The sequence below is a fragment of the Vitis riparia genome, chromosome 6 (assembly GCF_004353265.1).
Source record: "Vitis riparia cultivar Riparia Gloire de Montpellier isolate 1030 chromosome 6, EGFV_Vit.rip_1.0, whole genome shotgun sequence".
Classification (NCBI taxonomy): domain Eukaryota; kingdom Viridiplantae; phylum Streptophyta; class Magnoliopsida; order Vitales; family Vitaceae; genus Vitis; species Vitis riparia.
Window position 1 is genome coordinate 18,196,158 of NC_048436.1, and position 23,447 is coordinate 18,219,604.

At 37.1% G+C, this 23,447-nt stretch overlaps 3 protein-coding genes, 1 long non-coding RNA gene and 1 pseudogene across 5 annotated transcripts; 2 read left to right on the forward strand and 3 right to left on the reverse strand.

Annotated features, from left to right (window-relative positions):
• Positions 1-136: 136 nt before the first annotated feature.
• LOC117916525 (histone H4) lies at positions 137-847 on the reverse strand. Its single transcript, XM_034832604.1, has 2 exons — positions 757-847; positions 137-665 (listed from the first exon to the last, which is right to left on the reverse strand). The coding sequence occupies exon 2, from the start codon at positions 648-650 to the stop codon at positions 339-341; it is 312 nt and encodes a 103-aa protein (XP_034688495.1). The 5' UTR covers positions 651-665; positions 757-847; the 3' UTR covers positions 137-338.
• Positions 848-951: 104 nt separating this feature from the next.
• LOC117916524 (protein GAMETOPHYTE DEFECTIVE 1) lies at positions 952-5,203 on the forward strand. Its single transcript, XM_034832603.1, has 6 exons — positions 952-1,660; positions 1,825-1,902; positions 2,022-2,102; positions 2,973-3,127; positions 3,211-4,355; positions 4,885-5,203. Exons 1-6 carry the CDS (start codon positions 1,244-1,246, stop codon positions 5,004-5,006), a joined length of 1,998 nt encoding a protein of 665 aa, XP_034688494.1. The 5' UTR covers positions 952-1,243; the 3' UTR covers positions 5,007-5,203.
• A 1,566-nt stretch (positions 5,204-6,769) lies between these two features.
• Positions 6,770-8,272, reverse strand: LOC117916651. Of its 2 annotated transcripts, XM_034832781.1 has the most exons (3): positions 7,871-8,272; positions 7,404-7,577; positions 6,770-7,171 (listed from the first exon to the last, which is right to left on the reverse strand). In XM_034832781.1, exons 1-3 carry the CDS (start codon positions 8,267-8,269, stop codon positions 6,989-6,991), a joined length of 756 nt encoding a protein of 251 aa, XP_034688672.1. In that variant the 5' UTR covers positions 8,270-8,272; the 3' UTR covers positions 6,770-6,988. The 2 variants fall into 2 exon arrangements, with proteins under 2 accessions (XP_034688672.1, XP_034688673.1); XM_034832782.1 differs by lacking the exon at positions 7,404-7,577.
• Positions 8,273-15,455: 7,183 nt separating this feature from the next.
• Positions 15,456-16,608, reverse strand: LOC117916686 (annotated as a pseudogene).
• Positions 16,609-17,031: 423 nt separating this feature from the next.
• LOC117916687 lies at positions 17,032-18,627 on the forward strand. Its single transcript, XR_004651587.1, has 3 exons — positions 17,032-17,397; positions 17,867-17,912; positions 18,546-18,627. It is a non-coding gene; the product is annotated as an uncharacterized LOC117916687 (long non-coding RNA).
• The last annotated feature ends 4,820 nt before the right edge of the window (positions 18,628-23,447 follow it).

Genomic DNA, 23,447 nt, shown 5'->3' on the forward strand with positions numbered 1-23,447 from the left:
GGCTGACGGCGCCCAAAAACTTGGCGATATTCAGCTACATTGCCCACCAATTCAAGCCTACTTTCGAATCATACCATTGCCACTCCTTTCCCATCACATTCAAATTTTAAGCAGAAATCACAAAATAGCAAAAGAGGAAAGAAAAAACCGATAATTTACAATAATACTAGTGAAATTGTAATTCATGCTTCGGATTACAAAACAGCTACAATAAGAAAATCTAAATATTTCAAACATCTGTAATTACAGAAGCCCCAATATGAAACCCTAGATTCCCAAACGAGAAACCAACATAATTTCTAAATTTTCTTGACAGCAAGACTTTTGCAGCTGAAACCTTAACCACCAAACCCATACAGAGTCCTGCCCTGCCTCTTGAGAGCATAGACGACGTCCATGGCAGTCACGGTCTTCCGGCGAGCGTGCTCCGTGTAGGTGACGGCGTCGCGAATGACGTTCTCCAAGAAGATCTTCAGCACACCACGGGTCTCCTCATAGATCAGACCGCTGATACGCTTCACACCTCCTCTCCTAGCCAGCCTACGTATGGCTGGCTTCGTGATTCCCTGGATGTTATCACGGAGCACCTTACGGTGTCGCTTTGCCCCTCCCTTTCCCAATCCTTTGCCTCCCTTCCCACGCCCCGACATTGTTTAAGCTCAAATCTGTAATAACAATAGCCCAAAAGATTAGAGACAACTGCAATACCCTAGATAGATAGATGAGCTACGAATTTCGAGAGAGATTGATACTTACAGAGAAAATTCGAATCTAAGAGATTTGGTGGAGTACAAGGATTCGATGGCAATCGGCAGCAGGTAGTTGTGAATTTATAGCGGGACGCTTTGGTTGATTAGATTTGGGGTTGATCCTTGTGGTGGTTTGTGGGAGCGTTTACGGTCGTCCATGGTTTCATTTGGACGGTTCAGATAAAGGATTGGAAGCTACTCGGATCGATGACGTGGACGTTAGTTTCAAATACTTTTGTGTTTCTTTTGGGCAGTGCGCGCGCGGGAGTATTTAGACTGCCAAAATGGGTTGACTCTTACGGGCCTACTTTTGGGCCTAGAAAGGTCTGGACTTCGCCTAACCTAATAATTAAATTAACCCACTGCACATGGTTGCCTGCCTAATTTGGGCCTGATTTTGAAACCCAAAGCCCATGCATCTGCAAACTGCACGCTGCAGCCCTAACCGGTAAAGTATATCAACGTGATGGAGAAAACTGAAACTCAAGAGGAGGATGGGATTCTTCGACCTTAACATCCCCTACGATGGGACAACGGCGGCCGGCGACAAGAGCAGTCGGATAAAGGTGGTGGTGAAGGCCATGGAGCTAGGGTACAGCGGAGTTGCCTACAACCGCAAGATCAAGGGCGTGATGTCGGACTCAGACTCCTGCTCAATACCCCCACTCTCTCTCTCCTCTCTCCTCAAACTGGCCCCATCTCTCTCCTCCTCCGTTCGCTTCCACCGCAGCCTTCTCGGCGTTCCCCTCTCCTCTCCCTTCCGTCAGTACACGCGCCTCACTGTCGCCGTTGACTCCTCCCCTCAGGCCTCCGCTCTCAACTCTGGTAACCCCGTTCTCAAGTCCTACGATTTGGTCGCTGTTCGGCCTTTGAACCAGAACGCCTTCGATCAGGCCTGTCAGGTTTCTGAGGTTGGTGGCTTATTCTCATCTGTGAAAACAAAAAGAAAGTTGTTTTGGTTTAAAAAATAGTTGCATTGGATTCAAGTTCAACCGTCTTTGTGCTCTGTTGAATTTCAATTGAAACTTTGTGCTAAATTAAATAGCATTATTGTTGTTTTACTTCAATCACTTAGGTAGATTTAATTGCGATTGATTTCTCGGAGAAGCTGCCGTTCCGATTGAAGCTTCCCATGGTTAAAGCTGCAATTAAGGTATCCTCTTCACTTCACTGCTCTTGCCCTGGTTTTCTTTCTACCGTTTCACAATTTGATGTTTTGAGTGAGAAATATATTACAGAATGGCATTTGACGTTTGCCTTTGTGATATGTAGCGCGGGGTGTATTTTGAAATCACATACTCTAATCTTATATCCGATGTTCAATCCAGGAAACAAGTGATATCGAATGCCAAGGTGAGAATTGAAGAATTTTGCCACTTGTCAAATTTTGGGCTTTGTAATTTGATTTTTGTAATTCATATTGATGGGTTGATCTCTAAAATATATAAATTCTTTTTCTTCTTCCATAATATTCCTTCATGCAGACAACACTATATGCTCTTCAAATAATTTTTATCTTTCATTTTCTATTGTTTTCTTCATGATTTTATATTTTTAGTTATTTTAAACAGCAATCTTGCAATGGTATTCAAAATTTTAATTCCAACCTTTTTCCTTTCCGAATTAGTTTTGAATGAACTGGCAATGCATACTCAAGATTAGGTTGCTTTTGTGTTGGTCTTAGCTTACAATGATTTCGCCTTATTTGCAAAAACTATAATACCGGAGGGATGTCATTGAGGATTAGAGTGAATATTACAGATTATCGATCCAGGGTAGTAAAAATAATTGTTGGATATCTCATTTTTGCAATATTTGCTATCCTCTGATTTCTACTGCTAATACAATAGAATCCCCATTCTTGTACACACGGATTTCAACCTATAGCCCTGACAATAATTTGGCACAATTAGACTATGCTGTTAGCCAATTGATATACATCATGGGGCTTGATTTAGTGCTTGTATTTTATGTGACCAGTGTATAGGGGTAGGTTTTGAACTATCCAGTATGTGTAGGACCTCTCCATAGACATGTCAAGAGGATGAAATTATTTATTTATTTATTTTTTCATGTTGTATGCACAGCCTGTATATGTTAATCGCTTCTTGGACACATTAGAGTAAGCATATTTCTATACCTGAAGGTCTAGTTGTTCTGTCTTGTGAGATGCTGATGAATCATGTATTAACTAGCCATCTAACACACTACCTAAGCTTCCAGTTGTTGGTGGATTGGACTCGAGGAAACAATCTCATCTTCTCAAGTGCTGCCCCTTCTGTAAATGAGCTTAGAGGGCCATATGATGTTGCAAATTTATCTTCTTTGCTTGGTCTCTCCATGGAACGTGCTAAAGCAGCTATTTCTAAAAATTGTAGGTATGCAGAAAACCTAAAGCATTTTAGGACATTTAGCTGATGATTGATATGCATAAAACATTGACCATTCACATGTCTTGCAGATCTCTTATAGCTAATGCTTTAAGGAAAAAGCAATTTTACAAGGAGGCCATCAGAGTTGAATTAATACCATCCAGTGAATTTGACTCCAATGAACCTTGGTCTGGCAATGGACTTAAATGGGACCCCATCTCTAGTGGTGAAGGTGATCTGCTCTTAGATGATATGGCAAAATCTTTCTCTGCTGCTGGTAAAGTATCCAAGACTGTGAAAGCCATTGATTTTGCTTCAATTGTGGACAACATGTCATCGCATGGGTTGCAACTAAAGGATTTGTTATCAGGAACAAAGTCTGTGTTGCAGCCAGTGGATAATGTTAAAAACTCTATGTCTGTTGATGGGAAAATTGGGGCACCAGTTCCAACTAATGGAGGATCAGAACAACCAGACATGCTTAAACTTTTTCCTGAAACAGAACGGACATCATCATATAATACCCCATCAAAATGTCAAATATCTGGTCATGAAGATTCTAAAAAATCATTTTCGCCGAATGATACTTCAAAAGCTGATATTGATTCTGAAGAAATTAAAACACATACTACCATCACTGAGGAAGAACCTAATATTTCAAATGGCCTTGTAGATTTTTCCCCAATTAGAACAGAAATAGATAATTTGCAATCAGAAGAGTGCACAGCTGGTTCTGAAGCAAATGTTGTGTTACCAGATGATAATTTAACATTGTGCACTGCGTTAATGGACATTGAGTGTGATGCTGTGTGTAATGCTGATGCTGATGGTAAATTTGAAGTCCCCATTCAAACCAGGGATGTGAATCTTTCTGTTTTACAGAATGAAGAATCTAGGAATGCAAAAGGTTTTGATGTGGTTTTGGGGGCACAAAGTGTCACAGTGGATGAAGTTTTAGTTGACACTAATATGAAAAATGAAGCAAGTTTATCTTTGGCCTCAAACAATGTGCTTTTGCATGAAAATTCCTCAGAAATAGAATTTAGGGAACCTGTAGATGATTCAGTTTTACTTTCTGATGGAACTCCCCCTGTGGAGTGCTATGATGAGCTGAAAGGCAGCAATGATTCTTCAGTTGCAAATCATGAGCTACTGGACGAAATGATCGTGGAAGCGCAAAAACAAGCTGATGATTCTGAAACTGAGTATCCTACCATCAATGAATCTATATCAGGTACTGGCTCTAATTCATGTTCCAGGGATTGGATGATATGCCAACAGTATTCTGATATTGCTGTTCTCTGAATGATTTTCATAAATTGAATTGTTTATGCTCCTGGTATAGCAGCTTGGGGTGCAGGAATTTTAGTTTTATTTTTAAAGACTACCTTCCTGCTGGATGGTTGTGATTTTCTTGTCTAAACTGAATGCAACCACCAGTATCCTAGGCTGTACCTTGATTTAACTTTCTTATTTTCTCCTATCACATTTCCCCATCTCATTCAAATTTCCTTATTTCAATTATTGGTAAAGACGGTATAAAAATGTATTTTTACATTTCCAAATATTTCCACCAATATTCTTGTTTCTTAATTGTACCATTCATTTGATTCATCTCATCCCTGCAACTCCCATCATTGGTTGCAAATTTAAGCATATATAGGTCACTGAACTCATGAAATATACTTCAAGCCCTAACTATTTCTCCATATTCAAATTCACTTACCTACTACTTACCATGTTCCTATGTCTACTGAATACAGGTAAAGCCAAAGCAAAACAGAGGACACCTCGTAGGGCTGCACTTCTATTTCCTTTCAAGCGCTTGGTGAGTCCAGTTCTTTTCAAGAAGAAAGCTCACCGAAAAAGAAACAAGACTACATAAGGATCCCTCTTCAAGCATTATTTTTGCTCGGCATATATAAAATAGTTGAGAATATTCACATAATTTCTTTGGAGTTTTTCTTCCCGTCACTGTTTTTGTTGTATGACTAATATCTTTGCTGACAATCCTTGTGGGATATCCACTTAGATTTTGGTCACATTTGAGAAAGGTGACAAATCCTGTGAAATTTTGCAGTCTACAAGACCTGGTCAATCCCCTAAAGAATTCATCATTTGTGTTGATACAAAAATTTGGAGCCCTTGGATAAAAAAAGGGCTCATAATTCAAACTGCCCTAAGCTTATAAATTTTTTTAATCCTTGGAAGGCCATTCATTAATAACTCAAGTGGGTAACACACCGCCGGCCGACAGGAATCAACACAGCCGCTCTCCCAACCTCTAGGGGTTGCCTTTTGAACAATAGCCTTTGTCTAAAGAAAGTCTGGATTCAGATTCTAATTCTACCATTAGGACTCCAATCATGCCATATTATTTTAAGCTTCAACATCATCATTCAGTAACATGAAGCACCAAGTGATCGCTCTAAAGAGAGATTAAGATACATGATTTTAAACGAGGCCAAACCCACACTTTTAAAGGAGTATGACAGTAGTGGGCTATTGCCATCTTTTGTGTGTACCCTGCACTGTCATTTGCTGTTGCTTTACGTGCTTCTAGTGGACCGTTTAACAGCATTCTTTATTACAATGTCTAGGCCCCCCAACCATAGATTCTCGAGACTGAACAGTTAAAGTACACGGAAACTGAAAAAATCAACTGCACGATCAAAGATCAAAAGAAAACTTGAAATCAGAGCAGAGCAGAGAAAGTTTGGAGAAAAGGGGTTGAAGATTGATGTTCATAGCATAGCATTCAATAATGGAAGACTTCTAAGACATGGCGTGCAAAAGCCATAGCTGCAGAGCATTATGATATTTAAATTTTACCCAAAAACAGTGCTCTTGTCTTTCTATGTCTTATCTCTTTGCATATATATAGGGCCATAATCTTCTCATTTCACACCAAAATAGTAGTTTTGATATATGAGAGGAGTTGACTTGTGGGGGAGGTGATTTTTGACTTTGGAGCGATGCATAATGAGCCCAAAGTGAGTGTGAGCGATTCCGGAAATATCAAAGATACGTGGCTTAAAAATCAAAGAAAGTAGGGACTCTTTTTTCTCCTCCCATCTTTGTCTCTTTCGTGGTTTTAACGAATGCACATTGTGAATTGTGAGAATCCAGTCGGTGAGTAAATTCAAACCCTCATTATTTCATATAACCCAAACTGGATCCCAGGGATGATTGAATTTTTGGTCATCATTATCTCCTCGCAAAAGAGCAGTGTGCCACACTCTTCAATCCTCACATTCACTAGGCTCTTTGTGGCTGTCCAATCTCTCTCTCTCCATGACAATCGCATCACAAAATGCCCTCCTTTTGACATTTCCCATCACAATTCACAACCAACCTAGGTTAAGCTCCCATTCCCATCCAGCCGAATTTTATACACTACTCCTATCCTATATTTGATATTTGGTTGCTGTAGTAGGCATCCATGGTTGAGGCCAAGGTCGATAGTTGGTTGTGTCACTCTCATGGCAATACTGGTGATTGGCACCATGGCTGTCATGGTCATGTACTTTTTCTTCTCCTTTCTCATTCCACAACCATACTTTTCAAAGGCTTGGTTTGGAAAACATACTCTTATTCCCTTTGAATTTCAGTCCAGTAGTTAATATCTGGGTGTAGTGCAACACAGAATACCAAGGAAAATGATACATTCTCATGCCTTGTCCAATTCTTTTTGAAGGCAAAATTTGTCATTAATAATTATGCCATTAACCATATTTACATCACCTGAGCTTTAAGCTTCATCATAAGACTTCAAATGCATTATCACTGCTACAAATAGGAATTTGCCACACTAAAACATTAGCCACGACATTACAACATAGAGGAAGCTTAGCTTCCACGGCAACTTTAGGGCACTAGATTCGCTGAAAATGCATCCAGAAAATTGGTCCAATTATCATCATCTTCCTCGCATTCCTCCCCTCCTAAGTTACTCCACTGACTCTGCGAACCCTTCTCAATTTCCTCGTTCCTCGCAAACCGCCCTCTGATGCGCGGCCGACTGTCTGCCAATGTCTTCCTACACGCATACTGATTCAACAAACAAAATCAACTTCTTCAACTACTATATATATATATATATATATAAAGGAAAAGCAAAGCAGGAAAATTGTTTACTTTTAATACCAAGTGGCCTTTTCTTTTTCTCTACTGAAACACTTTTGAAACAAATCAAGTAAAATTACAAAGAGGGTACTGTTTTTATATAGCATTAATGCTCTAGTGGAAGAAGCCTTGATTTAGATTTAGAACAAAGTTCAACCTTAATCTTCTTGTTGAAGTTTCTCTGGTTCCTCTTGCTCCTATACCTCTCTATTCTCTCCTTCTTCTCCTCCGGACTGTATCGAGAGGCCTTGGTCATCATACCTTCAATGATACTAGTGTCATTCGATATGGAGATTTCGGGTCGATGATGGTGTTGCATCATGTTAATTCTCTATTAACAAGATTAAAACAAATGAACCCTTTTATTAATTACTAGTAATTCTAGAATTTATACGTACCAAAATATATGAATAATAGAGGAAAAAACATGCAATAATATCAGAGTGTTGTACTAAATGAAGATATTCAATTATGGTAGTTTTGGGTCTACATGAAGTTGCATGTGGCTGAGTTGCATCTAAATCTTTGTCGGGTTGCAACCTCGGAGCTTTGATAGAGGTAATCAATGGCGTAAAGTAGTTACAGACAATGAGCGTGGGTATTTATGGGATTTGAGAAGCTCACCTGCAAATCGCCGGTGCTGTAAACTCTCCGCACAGGCGACTCTGACTCCAGGAACTCCGACACCAGCGAAATGGGGTGGGGGTGGCGGCCGTTGTGCTGAAGCGAGTGGCTGCTCACACTTCTCTGGATGAAACTCGGTCTCTGAGTGGAGTAACTCGTGGTGAGGGAACTCGAGGAGCCGCCGCTGCTGCAACTGTTGCCGAGGTCGGAGTTGAGAGGCAGCAGAGCATCGGAGATGGAGACGGAGTCGAAGTCGTCGACCGCAGAGAGGGAGAGATGAGGAGGAGGAGGAGGAGGAGGCGGAGCTACGGGAAAGATGAAGGGAGGAGGAGGGACGTCGGAGGCCGGAAAGTGGCCGAGGAAGTCGGAGAAGAGGGAGTGGTTGGTGTGTCCGTACATGGCGCGTGGGGAATGGGGTTTGGAGAGAGTGTGGGGTGAAGAGTAGGGATACTTATGGAGGTGGGTCGAGCTGGATGATGACGTGGATGATGACGTCATCTCTTGAGGATGCGTTGACCTCCCTTTTTCAACTCAGATTTGCCCCTCCCTTCAACTCTTCACTTGTTTGAGAGGGTATCCCAATTCTCGTTATTCCTCTCTCTGTCTCTCTTCTCTTTTTCCTGTTCTTTTCTTTCCCCATGCTATGACCATCCTCAAGCTTAAAATTATTTACTTTCCAAATTAATTTACTTATTTTCTTTAAATTAAATTAAAAACATATTTTAAAATTATGATTTCCATAAAAATTAAAAATAACAATTTCTAGTCGTAGCTCCCTAGTTTTTAAATATGTATTAAAATTACACTTTTAAAATATGATTTTTAAATTTATACTAAAACATAATTCTTAAGATGAATTAAAAAATAGATAATAAAAATTATAATACTTTTTAATATACTTAAATGATGTTTATTTTTTTACTGAATAAAAAAAATCAAAATATTTTTTTTTCCATTGAATTAAAAATAATCCGTTAATATCAACTAATATAACTAAAAAAAATTATTATATTAATTACAAGTTTACTTTAATTATATTGATTGATATCAACAAACTACTTTTAATTTAATAGAAAAAAATCCAATATTTTAATTTTTTCTATTCAGTAAAAAAAATACTTTCTATTCAATAAATGGGATTCACGGTATATTTTATTTGTGACCAGGTGCTTCGAACCTAAACTCGAAAAATTCAACACCTCAAATCTATACTACATTGATGATGTTAGTGGAAAAGGGTTGAGAGTAGTAGTAGTAATAGTAATAATAATAATTAATAATTCATCATTATTAAGATTTAATTTCCAACTGTCAATTTAATGACAAAAGCCTAGCCACCTTGAAAAAAAGTACATTAAAAAATACTTAAATAATTTGTGCTAATCACTTTTTGAGAACTTGTTGGAGAGACTTGAAGCTTCGCTTGTTCTTACAGTTAGTTTATGCCTAAACAACATAGGCCTCAAGAAAAGACATTGATTCACACCCAACTTGTATTTGACAAAGAGCTACAAAAAGACCCCACCACCACCACCACCACCCCCACCACCCCCACCCCCACCCCCACTTGCCCCTCAGTTTCAGAGGGAGACTGATTACATTCATAATTTAATACCATTCCCCATGTGACCACCATTTTATTCCAATCATTTGTATTAGGTTTTGGGATGATTAAAATTAAGGATTTTATTATCAACAAACATCATCATCATTAATTTGACATCCCGTGTTCCAATTTGCCAATGTGACTGCCTAAAACCTTCCTTCAAACAGAATTAATGTATTGTTTCAATTTGTGGTTTTTTCTTTTAATACATCCAATTTTCATTAGTATTTTAGGCCTTCATACCTCAAACCATGCTAGTGGGCACGACTCCCTTCAACATCATGTGCATGATGCATTGGTTTTTGCTCGATATTTTGATGTTTATGTTAAGCTATTGATTCGAGAGCCAAAAGGGTAAGTTTATTTGTTATTGAGATATGAAATCATCTAAAAAGGGTGAAGAGGTAGTTCAAACTTGATCATGATCCTTTCTTTCATTTTGTTTGATCGATTGGTCAAATCAAATTACTTTTCATATTAATTATACAAGATAAGAAAATTAAATGAAAAAGTAATAAAATGAATTACACGAACGTTTTCGTTAAGGTAAGACCACAAATCAACCTGATTATAAAGAAAATTCACTAAATCTAAAAATTGGGTAGTTTTACTTAGAACAAATATAATATACACTCATACTTTTCCTTAATTCATTAAAATGTTTTTCATGTGCTCTTGAATGACTTTTATCTTTGAACTTGTAAAGGTATATGATCCGAACAACTTTATCATTTCATAAAAAGAAACTCTAAATTTTAACTTAAAATGTGTTAAGAGTCATGAAACTTTGGTAGAACAATAACAAATAAATACAATAATTAGGAAAGGAAGTCTCTCAATCTTAAAAAGTGGGATCTAATTATAAAATAAAATGATTTTGAAAATAATTTTTATTCAAACCCTAATTGAGGGGCACTTTAGCAATACTCCCTAAGAAATGCTCTAGAGCACTCAAAAGGACATACAAAGGATCAACTCATTTGGATGCATGTTTAAGCAAACCTCTACTCCTTTTTTCATATTTTACGGTGACTCAAATGTTTCTTGGAAAGCTCAAGTGATATTGTAAATGAAAAATGATATGGATGTGTGGTCGTAATGACACCTATCGAAATCATCGTTCAATATGTATAAAAGATAAAATTAAGGTTATTAAACGAAAGTACAAGTAAATGTGACCAAAATACATGAATACATAACAAATGAAATTGAGATACAAATAACAAGACTTGAAAATGTATATATTATAATACCTAATTAATAGAAAAAAAGTATCATTCATAACACGATTGGTGTCAATGCTTTCATATTCATTTCTCAATAAAAAAAATTTAACAAAACTTTTTGGTCACATGGTATTTATTTGAATTAGAAAAGCTATCAATTGTGAAAAATGTGATCCCCATTTCACCATTTTAAAGAGGAAGATTATGCTCATCCAATCAATTACCATGATCATGATTAAGACCCACGAATATTCCAACACTGTGATTACAATTTTCTTGAAAATCATGCGAAAACATACATATATGCTCGAAATCTTCCCCTGATGATGCAGTCATTGAAAAATGACCAAAGCTCCAAAAACATCTATATATGAGATCGCCAAGAAAGAAGGAGAGGGATGGGGAAGCATAAGCAAAAGCATCTTGTGAGTAGGGCCAAGAGAATCATCCATATCATTTCAGACACTGCCACAAAAATGATGAACATTTAGACTTTATGCACATTGCCGCAGAAAGTAACTAACTGGGAGCTCCCAACGTTTCGTTCCTGGGTTGGTCAATGACTAAGTTGGAACCCCTTTGCAACCAAATTTTACGTGTGTCCTTCAATAACAACCATCTCCACCACATCGTATACTTTGTATGAATCCATAGCCATATATATATTCGATTGCGTACAGAATCCACGTAATGTTACAGTGGTCGTCTACCAACTTGATATTGTCTGTCGCCATGGCATTTGTTCTCATCCCTTGTGTACGGTACACTCAAACGGAAAACAACAATTTCTACATCAAACCCATATGCTTTTTATGATATTTCCCTTCAATGTGTTAGGTGGGGTTTTGAATCTTTTGATGCCACTGATATATATTGATATTGGATTGTACTTTTTCCTTCCTTGTGTATCATGGATTCATGACACTGGACCATCAAGTATTAACTTCTGTTTTTGTTTTTGATCTTTGTGTTTCAAAGCATGAAACTGTGATGAATTTGGTGTGATGTGGTGGTATATGCCAAGTTGGAGGACCGTATCTTTTTATGTATTATTCTATGGTTGAGAGAACAGAAAAGGAGAGGAAAGAAAAGAAAAGCATCTTTTTAAGCGTAGGCTATGAAGAATAATGAAAACCTATGTATCCTATTAGGCAATGATGTTGTGGTTGTAGTTGTGGAACATGCAAAGGAAAAGGTGGGGCTTCCTCTAGATGAAAAGATGAGATTATGGCTACAAAGACAATGAAATTGGCTGTGACCCAACATCTTGTACAGTCGTGCGGTTTGTCAAATGGGGTCAACAACCCAAACAGTCCTGCCACTAGAATGAGAAATGAGTGATTGAGGGCGACCATGTGGCTTAATATGTCATCTGAAGTGAGAGCTCTTGACCCAATAAATCAATTAAATTATTTATGAAATTGACAACATGGGTTATTGGAGTAGTAGTATAATGGCTTTGCTACTATATGTGGGAAAACAAGTTAAGCCTTCAAAAGGGTGATATTCCCCTTCTTTTGGTTAGTCAATGAAGGCCATGGGTGATTATTGTTGATGCGCAATTGCCACACTGCATGCATTTGCTTAAAGACCCCTATGGCTTATGTTGGTTTCTATAAAAAGATACTAAAATTTTTACTTCTTTATTAAGTCTAATAGACTCAGCTATGCATCTTATACATATATAGAAAAATGTCAAGACACCATGGTGATATCTATGGAAGTCTAAATTTGAATTATTGAATATATATGATGAAATCTAGATAGTTAAATAAATGAGACCAAAGTATAAAAGTATAAATAAAAAGAACTAAGACAACTTGTAAAACTTGAAATTTAACATCACTTGATTAAGGGTATCTTTTTTATACCTATTAAGAACCATAACATTTGATACTTATTAAAAAAAATATCATTCAATATGATAAATGGATTCATAAACATATGCAAGTGCATTTTTTATGGGAAAGGGATATACTATATTTTATGTACATATTGTCTCAATTTGAAATTTGTTTGTTGATTGAATTCTATGTATATGTTTCTTTTATACTTCTCTTTTTGTTCATATGATCATCGGATAATTTTAATAATGTATATTCTTGAGATGGAACAAGCCCATTTAGTATCATGTCGAAAATAGTTATTTAGTGCAAAAATGACAAAGATGCCTTCAATGAAATTTGTAAAAGGGAAAAGGGAAAAAATTGAGCTTTTGGTTCATTTTAAATTTGAAACCAAAGAAGAAAGAAAAGAAAAAGGGGAGACAAAGAGGAAGATTACAAAATATATGGGATGAATGGAGGAGAAGTGAACCCACCATTCATAAGATGCCAAAGTACTATCTCAACCATACAATGAACTTTTCTAACATTTTGGGGGTGTGTCAAGAAAGTCTTGCAAGTGGCTCTTCACAAAGGATGATCATTGATCGTCAATCTGCTATAAGGTATTTGACCTACATCATATCCTTACTAGTCCTTAAAATCTTGACTCTTTCAGAGTTTTCACATCAATAGTCATTCCAATGAACAGTACACAAGTTCTCTCGCTTCACCTCATCTCTTGAAAATGGGGGAAAGTTGAAAAATAATGATAGAAAACATGTGGCAAAGGCACTCTAAGACAAGGGTTGTATCAACTATCAAGCATTATAGTCTCTTTCATGTATGCAGTTTTCACACAGAGAAGAAAAAGAGGAGTGCTCGTTTCTCTGAATGATTAATCAGGCCTTTAATTGGATGAGAATCAAGGATTACTGGGCCGTATATTTATGGGCAAGGGTCACCTCCCCTTACCCTTTTTTTTATAGTTGGTTACTTTTCTAATCATGGATGGCATAGTGGACTATGGGAGGAATATGATGGTCACTTTAATGAAAAAAGTCTTGGGTAGGCAGGTAGGGATTTTATCAAAAGCAGCCCCCCCAAAGAAAAATCTGAAAATTGTTATAATAATGATTTATCTTTTTTATTATTTTTTAAATCACATTTCTAATACAATCTCATATTTTATAACCTTTCATCAGTATATGTATACTGTCTTTTATCAAACAGCAGTCTGCACTGTCTGCCCCAAAAACACCCAAATAATGAAAGAAACCAGCAGCTACAAGCCTACAAGTGGTTTATGCCCTATGGTTTGTTCCTTTGGTATGTTCTAAGAGTTGACATTGAAGTTGTTGCCATATCCCAAGGGAAAAAAAAATTGTGGGGATGGTGATTTGTTGTGATTGATGGGTGTCATAAGGAAATAACTGGACTGGACAACAACAACATTGGGCTGCCAAAGAGGGGGGGCCACGCTTAGTTTCCAAAGCATGTGAATTGGTGTTGCAAGTACACATTACCTCAGAATAAGAAAATTTATAACATTTAGATTTAGTAAGAATATTTCTTGGATCAGAAGGTGATAAAAATATCTCAATCTCTGTGGAAAATGTCCATTCTGAACCCCTCTCTCTTTTCTTTTTCTTCCTCTTCACGGCTATAGAATGTATTAGAAGTTTTGTGGACTTCTCCCCTTAAACGTAAGACATGACATTCACCTAACTCGTCCCAGATATGGCCATATGGGATTAGCATATGAAAGTTTTCAATGTTTTTTTTTTTTTTTTTTGCCTTTTGGTATGGGTTGAGGGAAGAACTTCAAAGTACAAGATTCTTCACATGACAGCAGGCTAATCGTCCAATATTTCACAGGACAACTTACTGTTCCTCTCTTTGATGGGGTGAAAAACATTCACCTCTTATCCACTACTGACAGGGCATTGAAGGAAAACACTGACATGTTGTTCATCCACCTGCACATTGCACATGCATTCGTTGGCAACTTCTAAGTTCTAACAAGTCGGGTTTGTTTGGTTAAAAGGTTAATACCCTTCTTTAATCTATTTTAAGCTTTAAAAGTCAATTAAGTATTATTGAATGATCAAGGGAAAATGTAAAATAAAAAAGATAAAAAATAAAAAGAAAGAAAAAATTAATAAAAATAATATGTATATATTTAAAATTAAAAAATTATTTTTATATGCCACTTTAAACAAAATTTATTTATTTATTTTAATTCTTTAATATAAAAAATAAATAATTTAAAAATATATGAGTATCTAATTAATTTTAATTATAATCCCTTTTTAATATTTTTATTCTTTACTTAGTACTCTCCGAACCAAACATTAAGTGACATGATTAAAAGCACTTTAACTAGTCTCAAATGGGCTGTCACTGTAAGTGAGAGTCGGGGGATTATTGCACCAAATGTGAACATGCATTCAGTTGGTGGGTGCGTTGATCTTCATCACTCCATTATTGTAATTGACCTTCATATCCAAATTTGGTGTGTCTGCATTTTTAATCTTCTCCTTTAGTTCACAAATCCCATTGCTTCTTTAGATCTGGGTTGAATTTCCCCCTTAAGCATTCAAATCAAATTTGTCTCCTTTGATCTAATGAGAGTTCCTGATCACTTGAAGCATTAGCCAAGTATCTGGTCAATGCCCTTGCAAATAAGCTTTCTAGATTCTTTTGCATTTTTCTCTGAGCCCCAAGAGTCAATCCTGTTTGTTGGCTTGGTCTGGAAAATTTGAGGGACTTTTGGGTTTTGAGGTTTTCAACCCAGTTAGTGTTCACTGGGGAGTGGGGATCACTTTCTCTGGAAAGTGAATGCTAATCACAAGAAGCAAGAGGCATTTTCCTGATGGGGTTTTCAGTTTGCCCACAAACTGTCACATGGCCCTCTGGAAATATAAGAAAAGATCAAATTCATTATGGCGCACAACTTTATTGAAGCATTCTGACAAACATGTGGAACATAATGTGAAATACGATTACCGTAGATAATTATACAAGCCTAATGGCAATTCCAAATATATTATGATTTTAGCTTGCAGATGCTAAAAGCGACTGCGCTTTCTTCTCATAGGGGAACCCGTTTGCCAAGGAGTCATCTGCACACCAAACAAAGATGCCATGTAGCTTTTGCTGGCTCTTGAGCCTCTCACAGGCAGTAAAGAAGGCCTTTGTTTGGAGCTAACCACCACTCTCATGGCTGAGGAAGCTCACCAGCACCTTACCTCCTTCATAATTAGAGCTCTGCTCCTCAAAATACTTCAGAAATTGAGTGACAGTGGTGGACGTATCGTATGAGTAGAACTGGAAGTCACATAATCTATGAGATGCCCATAGCTCCTCCAGAGAGCCTTGTAATGGCTCTGTGCTTGATCATCGTCGTAGGGAGCTATAGATGCATATGAGATAACACCATTCTTCTTGAGGGTTGTTATAAGGCGTCCAATGTAATGGGTAAAGGTATCGGGATCATCTCTGAATTGCTCATAATCAACATCAATTCCATCCAAATGGAACTGTTTGATGATTTTGGTGAGAGAAGTAACAGCATTAGAAACCCAGGAATCCACTGAGGAAGGCTTGAAGTAAACAAGCTTGCTTCCCACAGTAGCCCCTCCTAGGCTGAGACCTACTTTGACGTTTGAATGACGACTCTTGATGGAAGAAACGTGGGCGGGGGTGAGATACTGTTCGTCCCAGAAGATATTGAATTTTCCATTGGTGGGAAAGTTTGAAGAAGTGCTGGGGCTGGAGTAGTCTATTGCAAAGGCGAGAATGAAGTGGAATTCAACATCTGGGTTGATGGGGACATCACTAAATTTGACATTGTTAAATTGTGCTCCAATGTATTCTCGAAAGAGTTTAGAGTTCTTGGCAGCTGCTTGCATTGATCTCGGGGAGATGCAGAGAGCTTGGAGAATGAAAAGGGTGATAAAAAACTTAAGGAGCTCCATTGTTGTTCATGGGAAATGGACTATTGTTGGACGCAAATATATACTGTGGTGACTATGAAGGTGAGGGCAATAAGGAAATTAAAACAAGCCAATCTGGTTCCGTGCCGTTTCCGCAGGCATGGTCTTCAGATCTATAGCGAATCTGCTACATACATCCTGTTTTCAAGTGAGACCAACTCAAGCAACTTGCACTTTCTTTTGTTTGTGCAAAGAAGCGAATTTCAAATTTTGTTTCTAATACTTGTGTTCTGTCTTTGTCATATTTTGTTTATCCCTATCTTGCTTTTTAGGAACTTGATCTACTTTCCCAACAGACTTAGAAATGCTTCTCTGAAAGACCATGATAAAAAGCTCAATAACTTTGTGAGAAAAGCATTTTGGGAAATCTGTGTGAAGAGAACAGCTTTATTAAGATGCTAATAAGAGTATAATACTACACAAAAGTGAACAATGAGATTCTAAAATCCAATTAAATTGCACCAGTTGGCATAATATATACGTACACATGCATGCACACACACACACACACACACACCACACATAATTCATTGATTATAATGTTTTTCCTCCATCTATGGCCTCTCTCTGAATCATAATTGGCTCTGTTTTTCTGTGGTCACCATGAAATTTGTACCCTTAACTGTGCAAAACTGAAACTAAAAGTTGGAAGAAAATCCTTAACATGCATGTAAAAGATTCGGAACTAATTGGATGTGGAAATTTCAGGAAAATTCAGGATATGATCTCTCAGACTCTAGCATTAATTCATACAATTTGTCACTTGTGTCTGTTTTAACAATCAGGTTTTTGCTTCCATGAATTCCTTGGAATGCATCCAAAACAGGCTGAAGCTATGACTTGTTGGAGACTTCTCCTCACCCACAATTCTCAGGTTGCTTATTGACACTCTTTTATGTCATTTTTTTAGATTGATTTGGGCGATTAAAAAGTATCCTGCCTATATTTACTCATCAATTGCCCAAGAGGATGAGTTTATTGAAGCCTTGTTTTATGGAACTTTGCAAAATTCATTATTTCTGTCACTATTTTCCTCTAAATTCTTCCACATACAGATAGAATATACAAAGTGTTGCAACTTAGCAAATAAATGAATAAAAATGTGCTTGTGTTTAGATTCCATAGGGTTGCCAATTAATGTGGTGTAACTCTGTAGAAATGATTAATGTGAAAGAAGTGATACCTCCTTTGCTTACATTTTGTCGTCCAGTGTAGGTAGCATATATCTGCATCACCATCCTCTCATCCAATTTTTGTGATTATCATGATAGTCATGATTTCTAGCACTTGATCTCAACTTTCTAATCTTCCTGGTTTTTTTTGCCTTTTCTGGTTTCCTGTAGATAGGATGAATTATCCACTCACATTATCCATGATAAAGTTTTGAAGGTAAGCACTGAAAATTTTATCCATTTCAGAATATTTCCCTCATACTATAGAATGATGATTAGCAAATGGAATGATAAAATAAATGTCAATCTAGCTAGCTATATACCCTAAAAGCTAAATGAATTCTACCTTTTATTCTTTGTCATCTTCTTTATTCTTGGTCTTGTTATGAAAGCCATGCCACTAGAGCTGTAGAATACATAATTTGGTGTGAAATTAGGTGTTTTTGATCCATGTGATGAGACTCTTACATTCATACCAAATTTGTTTTCAACTTCTTTATCATGATGAAGTTTGAGTTATTTCTGAGAGGATATTGTTGCTCTAAGATATGCTAAGAGAAAAGTAAAAGCCTCTAAGCCATAGTTACATGGGTGGAGTTTGGTTTTTTAGGTTCCTAAAATTTATGCTAAAATGCAGAACTCAGATTTCTTTTCTTTTAGATATACCTTTCTTGGTCACCTATAAAAAAGGAAAAAAAAAAAAAAAGGATATATCTTTCTTGGAAACTGCATGTGATTAATTTATGTATATTGAATTTGGTTTTTTATTTGATACATTGGATTCTATGATAATTTTTTTATTCAAGGCCTTTGGATTCTCTTATGTTTATATTTATCTCCCAAATCACAGGCTGGTGGCCCTGTTTAGGATTAGATCAAGGTGAAGGAGAAAAGAAAGGGAGAGAGATGAATCTCTTTGGGCACATTCCATGTATGAGGTATTCCTTTTCTTTGTCCTTTCTGTTCTTTTTCTTTTAGTTTGTAGTTCATCTAGGTTAGCCCTTTAAAACTAATTATTCAGTTATCAAAAGAAAAGGTTGAACTAAACTATACAGAGTCTATAAGCCATATTCTATAGGCGTTTTTCGTCTTTCTAGGGTCTTAACCAATACTTTTCTTTTTTCTACCAAGATGCCTATTGTAATGTCTAAAAACTAACTCTCTTTTGTTTTAGGGACTCCTCTATTTATAGGAGACTTTCATGCCATGTGTCTTATTCCAAATAGAGGCTGGTTTAATAGAAGGATTCCCATTATAGACAAAGAGACCTGTGTTAGTGATAACACATATTCTTGTTTTGTTGCACACACAGGTACTTGGGTAGGTTGGTACACGAAATACCTTACTTAGAGTGATGGAGTTCGTCCACTTCACTTAATACGAAAGTTTGTATTCTGGTTAATATGGGCAGTTCGTGTTGCCTCAAAATTCAATTCTCGTCTAGTAATGAAGTTCGTCCACTTCACTTGCCCCCTTTTTCTCACATGTGAGGTCGGTCAAGGAGTTTTTTAAGTGAAAAAAAAAGTGTTTTATCTTTAAACGTTTTATTTTGGAAGGGTCGCTTGCCCTCTAGTAGGATTGTCCGCACTGGGATGTTAAATGGTATGGGAATTATGACTTGTGTTTTTTCGAATATAGATAGTGTTGTTGTATGACGTCACGTGGTGACACCATAGGACTAGTGGAATATGGCTAATTATTATTATTATTATTATTTACAGCCTTCTCATGTTTGCTAAGATCTCGGGAGACTTGCTTCCATTTATTTGTTATTTTTGTAATTGGGGCAGATTAATTTTTAGTTTTACTAATAAGTTTTTTAAATTTGTAATAAAAAGAGAGAATCTCCCTATCACTACATAGTATTGCTTTTTGCCACATATCGTCTCATCATTTGGCCACGAGGTTTGTCTTCTTTGGGAACTCGGGTTTTGATTCCTATTCCTTTCACAATGAACGAACATGGTGCTCACGTTCATGCTAACTCAAGTTATCTTCTTTAAGTTTAACTCACCTTTACATACTTCTCCATGGCATGTGACACTTAGAGATGAATCCTAAAGCTTGTATTTTCAAGACCTTAGACTAAAGAAGATAATTCTCCTTATCTTGTGCTCATGGGAAGATGAGTTTCCTCATCCCATGTTCATGGGATTACGAGTTCAAAACCTGGTTCCTTTACTTGCCCCTTTTTTCTTGCCTACATATTTGTCTCTAGAGAATTTATAGGTGGAAAAATGATTTTGATGAAGCTCTTTGCCCTCAAGTGGGGTTCTCTACATTGATGATTTTATTTATTATTATTATTACTACTACTTTTATTATTATTATTATTTTTAAACTCATGATGAATAGTTCTTTCCAAGGATGGTTTATATGACTGTCAGGAATGTATGATGCTTCAACTTTTTATCTTAAGCAAAAGTTGTGATCATAAGGTGTGCCCAAGTACTTTAGGAAGCACACAACCATCCTATGATTTTTCTTTGAGCTTTTTGACTTTATATAGACTTTACGATTTTAGACGGACTTTTCAATCCTTGAAGGTACAAGATCTTCCTCAATTTTTTGTTGAGCCTTTGGCCTTAGGTGGTTATTTAGCCTTCATCGGACATTTTGCCCTTATTGGACATTTCGTCTTAATGGGCATTTTGCTTTATTGGACATTTCACTTTGTTGGGTATTTTGCCTTCATTGGACATTTCGTCTTGTTTGGGCATTTCGCCTCGATGGACATTTTGCCTTGGCGATATGCATGACAATTTAAGTCCCCACTAATTTAATGTCATTTGATAGAATTGTATAATACATATGATGTAACTACGGGTGAAAGTTACTTTATTACACGGTCTAGTTGCATGAAGGATGACAATGTCAAATGTGTAGTTGTCAATAAAATTAAAGTGATCATATTTCAGTGATAGTGTCAGTGTATACATATTTGTTGTGAGCAACTAAAATACTAAACAAACACGTGTCTTGAATTAGCAAGTGCAAGCTAAAATTACAATTTAGTTGTGCTAACCTGTAGATGTATGTCAGCAACTTACAAAGTTCCTGCATGCTAACAAAAACTTCACACTCATAGTAGGTCAATGTATAAGAGTATGTACATGATATCAGCACTTGTATATGAATCAGTCTAAATCAGTCAAGTTGTATGATATTGTCGTGCCAAAATAAATATAATAATTAAATCATACTACAAAGTTACTGTCTCTGACTGTGAATAGAAAAATCAGAGTGTATAACTATAAAAGTTATGATAAGTGATAATGTCATGCAATTTGTGATCAATCCTGTGCAATGTTAATCATCTGGTATCAAAATTACCACTCCTTGAGCTACCATCCGTGCACTACAAAGTGGGGCACCACCAAACTTGGGGATTCGAGACCATTCTAGAAACCGTGAGGAATAACCACCATCAGTTTACCTTGTGAAAATGAACTCATAGTGAAGTTTTTATCATCCTAATGGTCAACCATGGTTCTGTTGACAACTTATAAACTAATGGTCAATACTTCACAAAAGATGTCATCAATCAACCTCCTACAACACTAAATTAATGCCTTCATTCTTCATAGTCATTCCAGACTTTGTATGGGAAAACTTTCTTTTCTTCGATGGTGGCCTTTTGAACCTATCATTGTATCTATAACTTGAATCATTCTTTAGATGGTGCAGTAAATTATTGAAGTCCTTTTGCTTCTCTAAATATGTGGCAACACATTAAAAAGAAAGGGATGATAGGTAGAAAACTTTATGATATTCATGGAAGACTTGATTCTTGGCCATTTGTTGAGTTCGTAATTGGATGAAAACGGAAGATATGAATAAAAGATATAAACGGCCTATAGATGCAATGTAATCAACCTGAGATTTAACTTAACCGTGAGTATATGTTGTTTCAACTACTATAATGGAAGTGAAGGTGAATCTCAAAGATGGACAACACCTAGAGAGGGGGTGAATAGGTGTTGTTGAACAATTTAAAAGGTCTCTTAACACAAATCATCAAACCTTAGAATTTTTCACAAATTTTCTTTTCTCTTCAAACACTTTCCAACACAAAGTAAAAATCACATGCAAGTATAAATGTACGTACCAACATTCCCCCTACAATTTTCGGCAAGTCACTTTCAATTGCATCAGCATTCCCCAACACAGTTCATAGGAACAATTTCTCCTTGACTCAAGTTTCCAATTCTACTGAAGAACACTACCCAAAATAAACAAAGAAACTATCCATAATATTGTAGACCCCCATTCAGGTCTTTCTTTGCTGCAGCTGATTTTGCCACGTGGAAGAGCCCCAACGAGCCACGTGTCGTTTCCTTAGTGGCTATAAGGGAATCAGCCTTGCTTTTTGGGAAGGAAATCAGAGGCTGACACGTGGAGGGGTCTTCTAGAAGGTTCCTGCAGGCTGTTGGAGGAGCGGAGGAGAGAGAGGCTGGAGAGTAGTGCTTTTGGGATGGTTTTCTGTAGGTTGTTAGAGGAGGGGCAGATCCGGGATAAGAAAAAGGGATTTTTCTGGTGATATGAAAAAAGAGCTTTTTCTGGGGGGGATTCGGGGGGTAGCTGCAGAGAGCTTTTGGGAGAGGAAGCCTTTGGTTTAGTGTTTTTTGGGGAGTGGAGAAGCAGACGAAAGAAGAAAAAGCAGAGAGAGCTTTGAGGTTGAGGGTGATGCTGTTAGAGATATTTTGGGAGGTTTAGCTGAAAAAGAGGAGTGAGATTTCTGGAAAGAGTGGGAGGAGTGAGATTTCTGGAGAGGGTTTCCTTGAGCTTAGGCTGCTACAGAGGCAGGCTTATGACAGAGAGAGGTCTAGAGAGGCTGCCGAGGAGCTTTTTGAGGGAGAGAGGGACTTGAGAGAGAAAGGGACTGCGTTTTCTGGGTTGACTAAGAAAAGAACGTAGAGAGTGGTAGAGAGAGACATTAGAGAGGTTTGAGGGGAGCAAGAGAAGGTGTTTTTGGCTGCCATTTTTGAGGGTTTACAGCTCCGGGAGAGTCGAGTGTTTCGGCTTCAAAGGAGGCATTCAGGTTTGATCATCTCCCACTTGAGGTTTCTTCACTTTTTTTTTACAGTCATATTTTAACCATTTCTGATGTTTGAGATGCTCATTTTTGACTGTTTAGGACTTTAAGTTGGTTTCTCATCTTTGTTTGCTTGATATCTGTTTGTTCCCAGGCAAGCTATATGATGTTTATGCTATCTTCTTATATGTTGAAACCACTTATACTATCCCACCAGTTTTTTTAAGCTTTTTGGTTTCCATGATACGAAGCTATGTTTAATGTCATTATCTACTCTTGTACACACTCTATTCCTCTTCATTTTTTTTTCCCTCTATGTTTCTGGTACTTTTGGAGTGGGTATCCTATTTGGGCTGGCCGTCTGGATTGAAATGTTTCTGAAGGAGATCGATATCTGAGTCTTTTGGGGATATCTGGACAAGGAAAGCATATGAGCTTGTTTGGGCAGCCTAAGTTGAAGTAGACTGTGGAACTAGGCTCTGTCGTGGTTTAACTGGCTGCTTTGCTGCTCTCTGGGTGCTCAAGTTTCCTTACCAATCTTCCTGAAAGACTGAAGTTGCTGAAAAAGAGTATTGGAATCAATCTGAAACGAGGAACATTGCAAGGCTTTGCAACAGTACAGTGGCTTGCATGGGGTGATGATCCCGAACCATAATTGATTGAACCTCTGCCTGATTATGTACTAGGGTCCTATATAATTTATAGCGAGGGTACAGT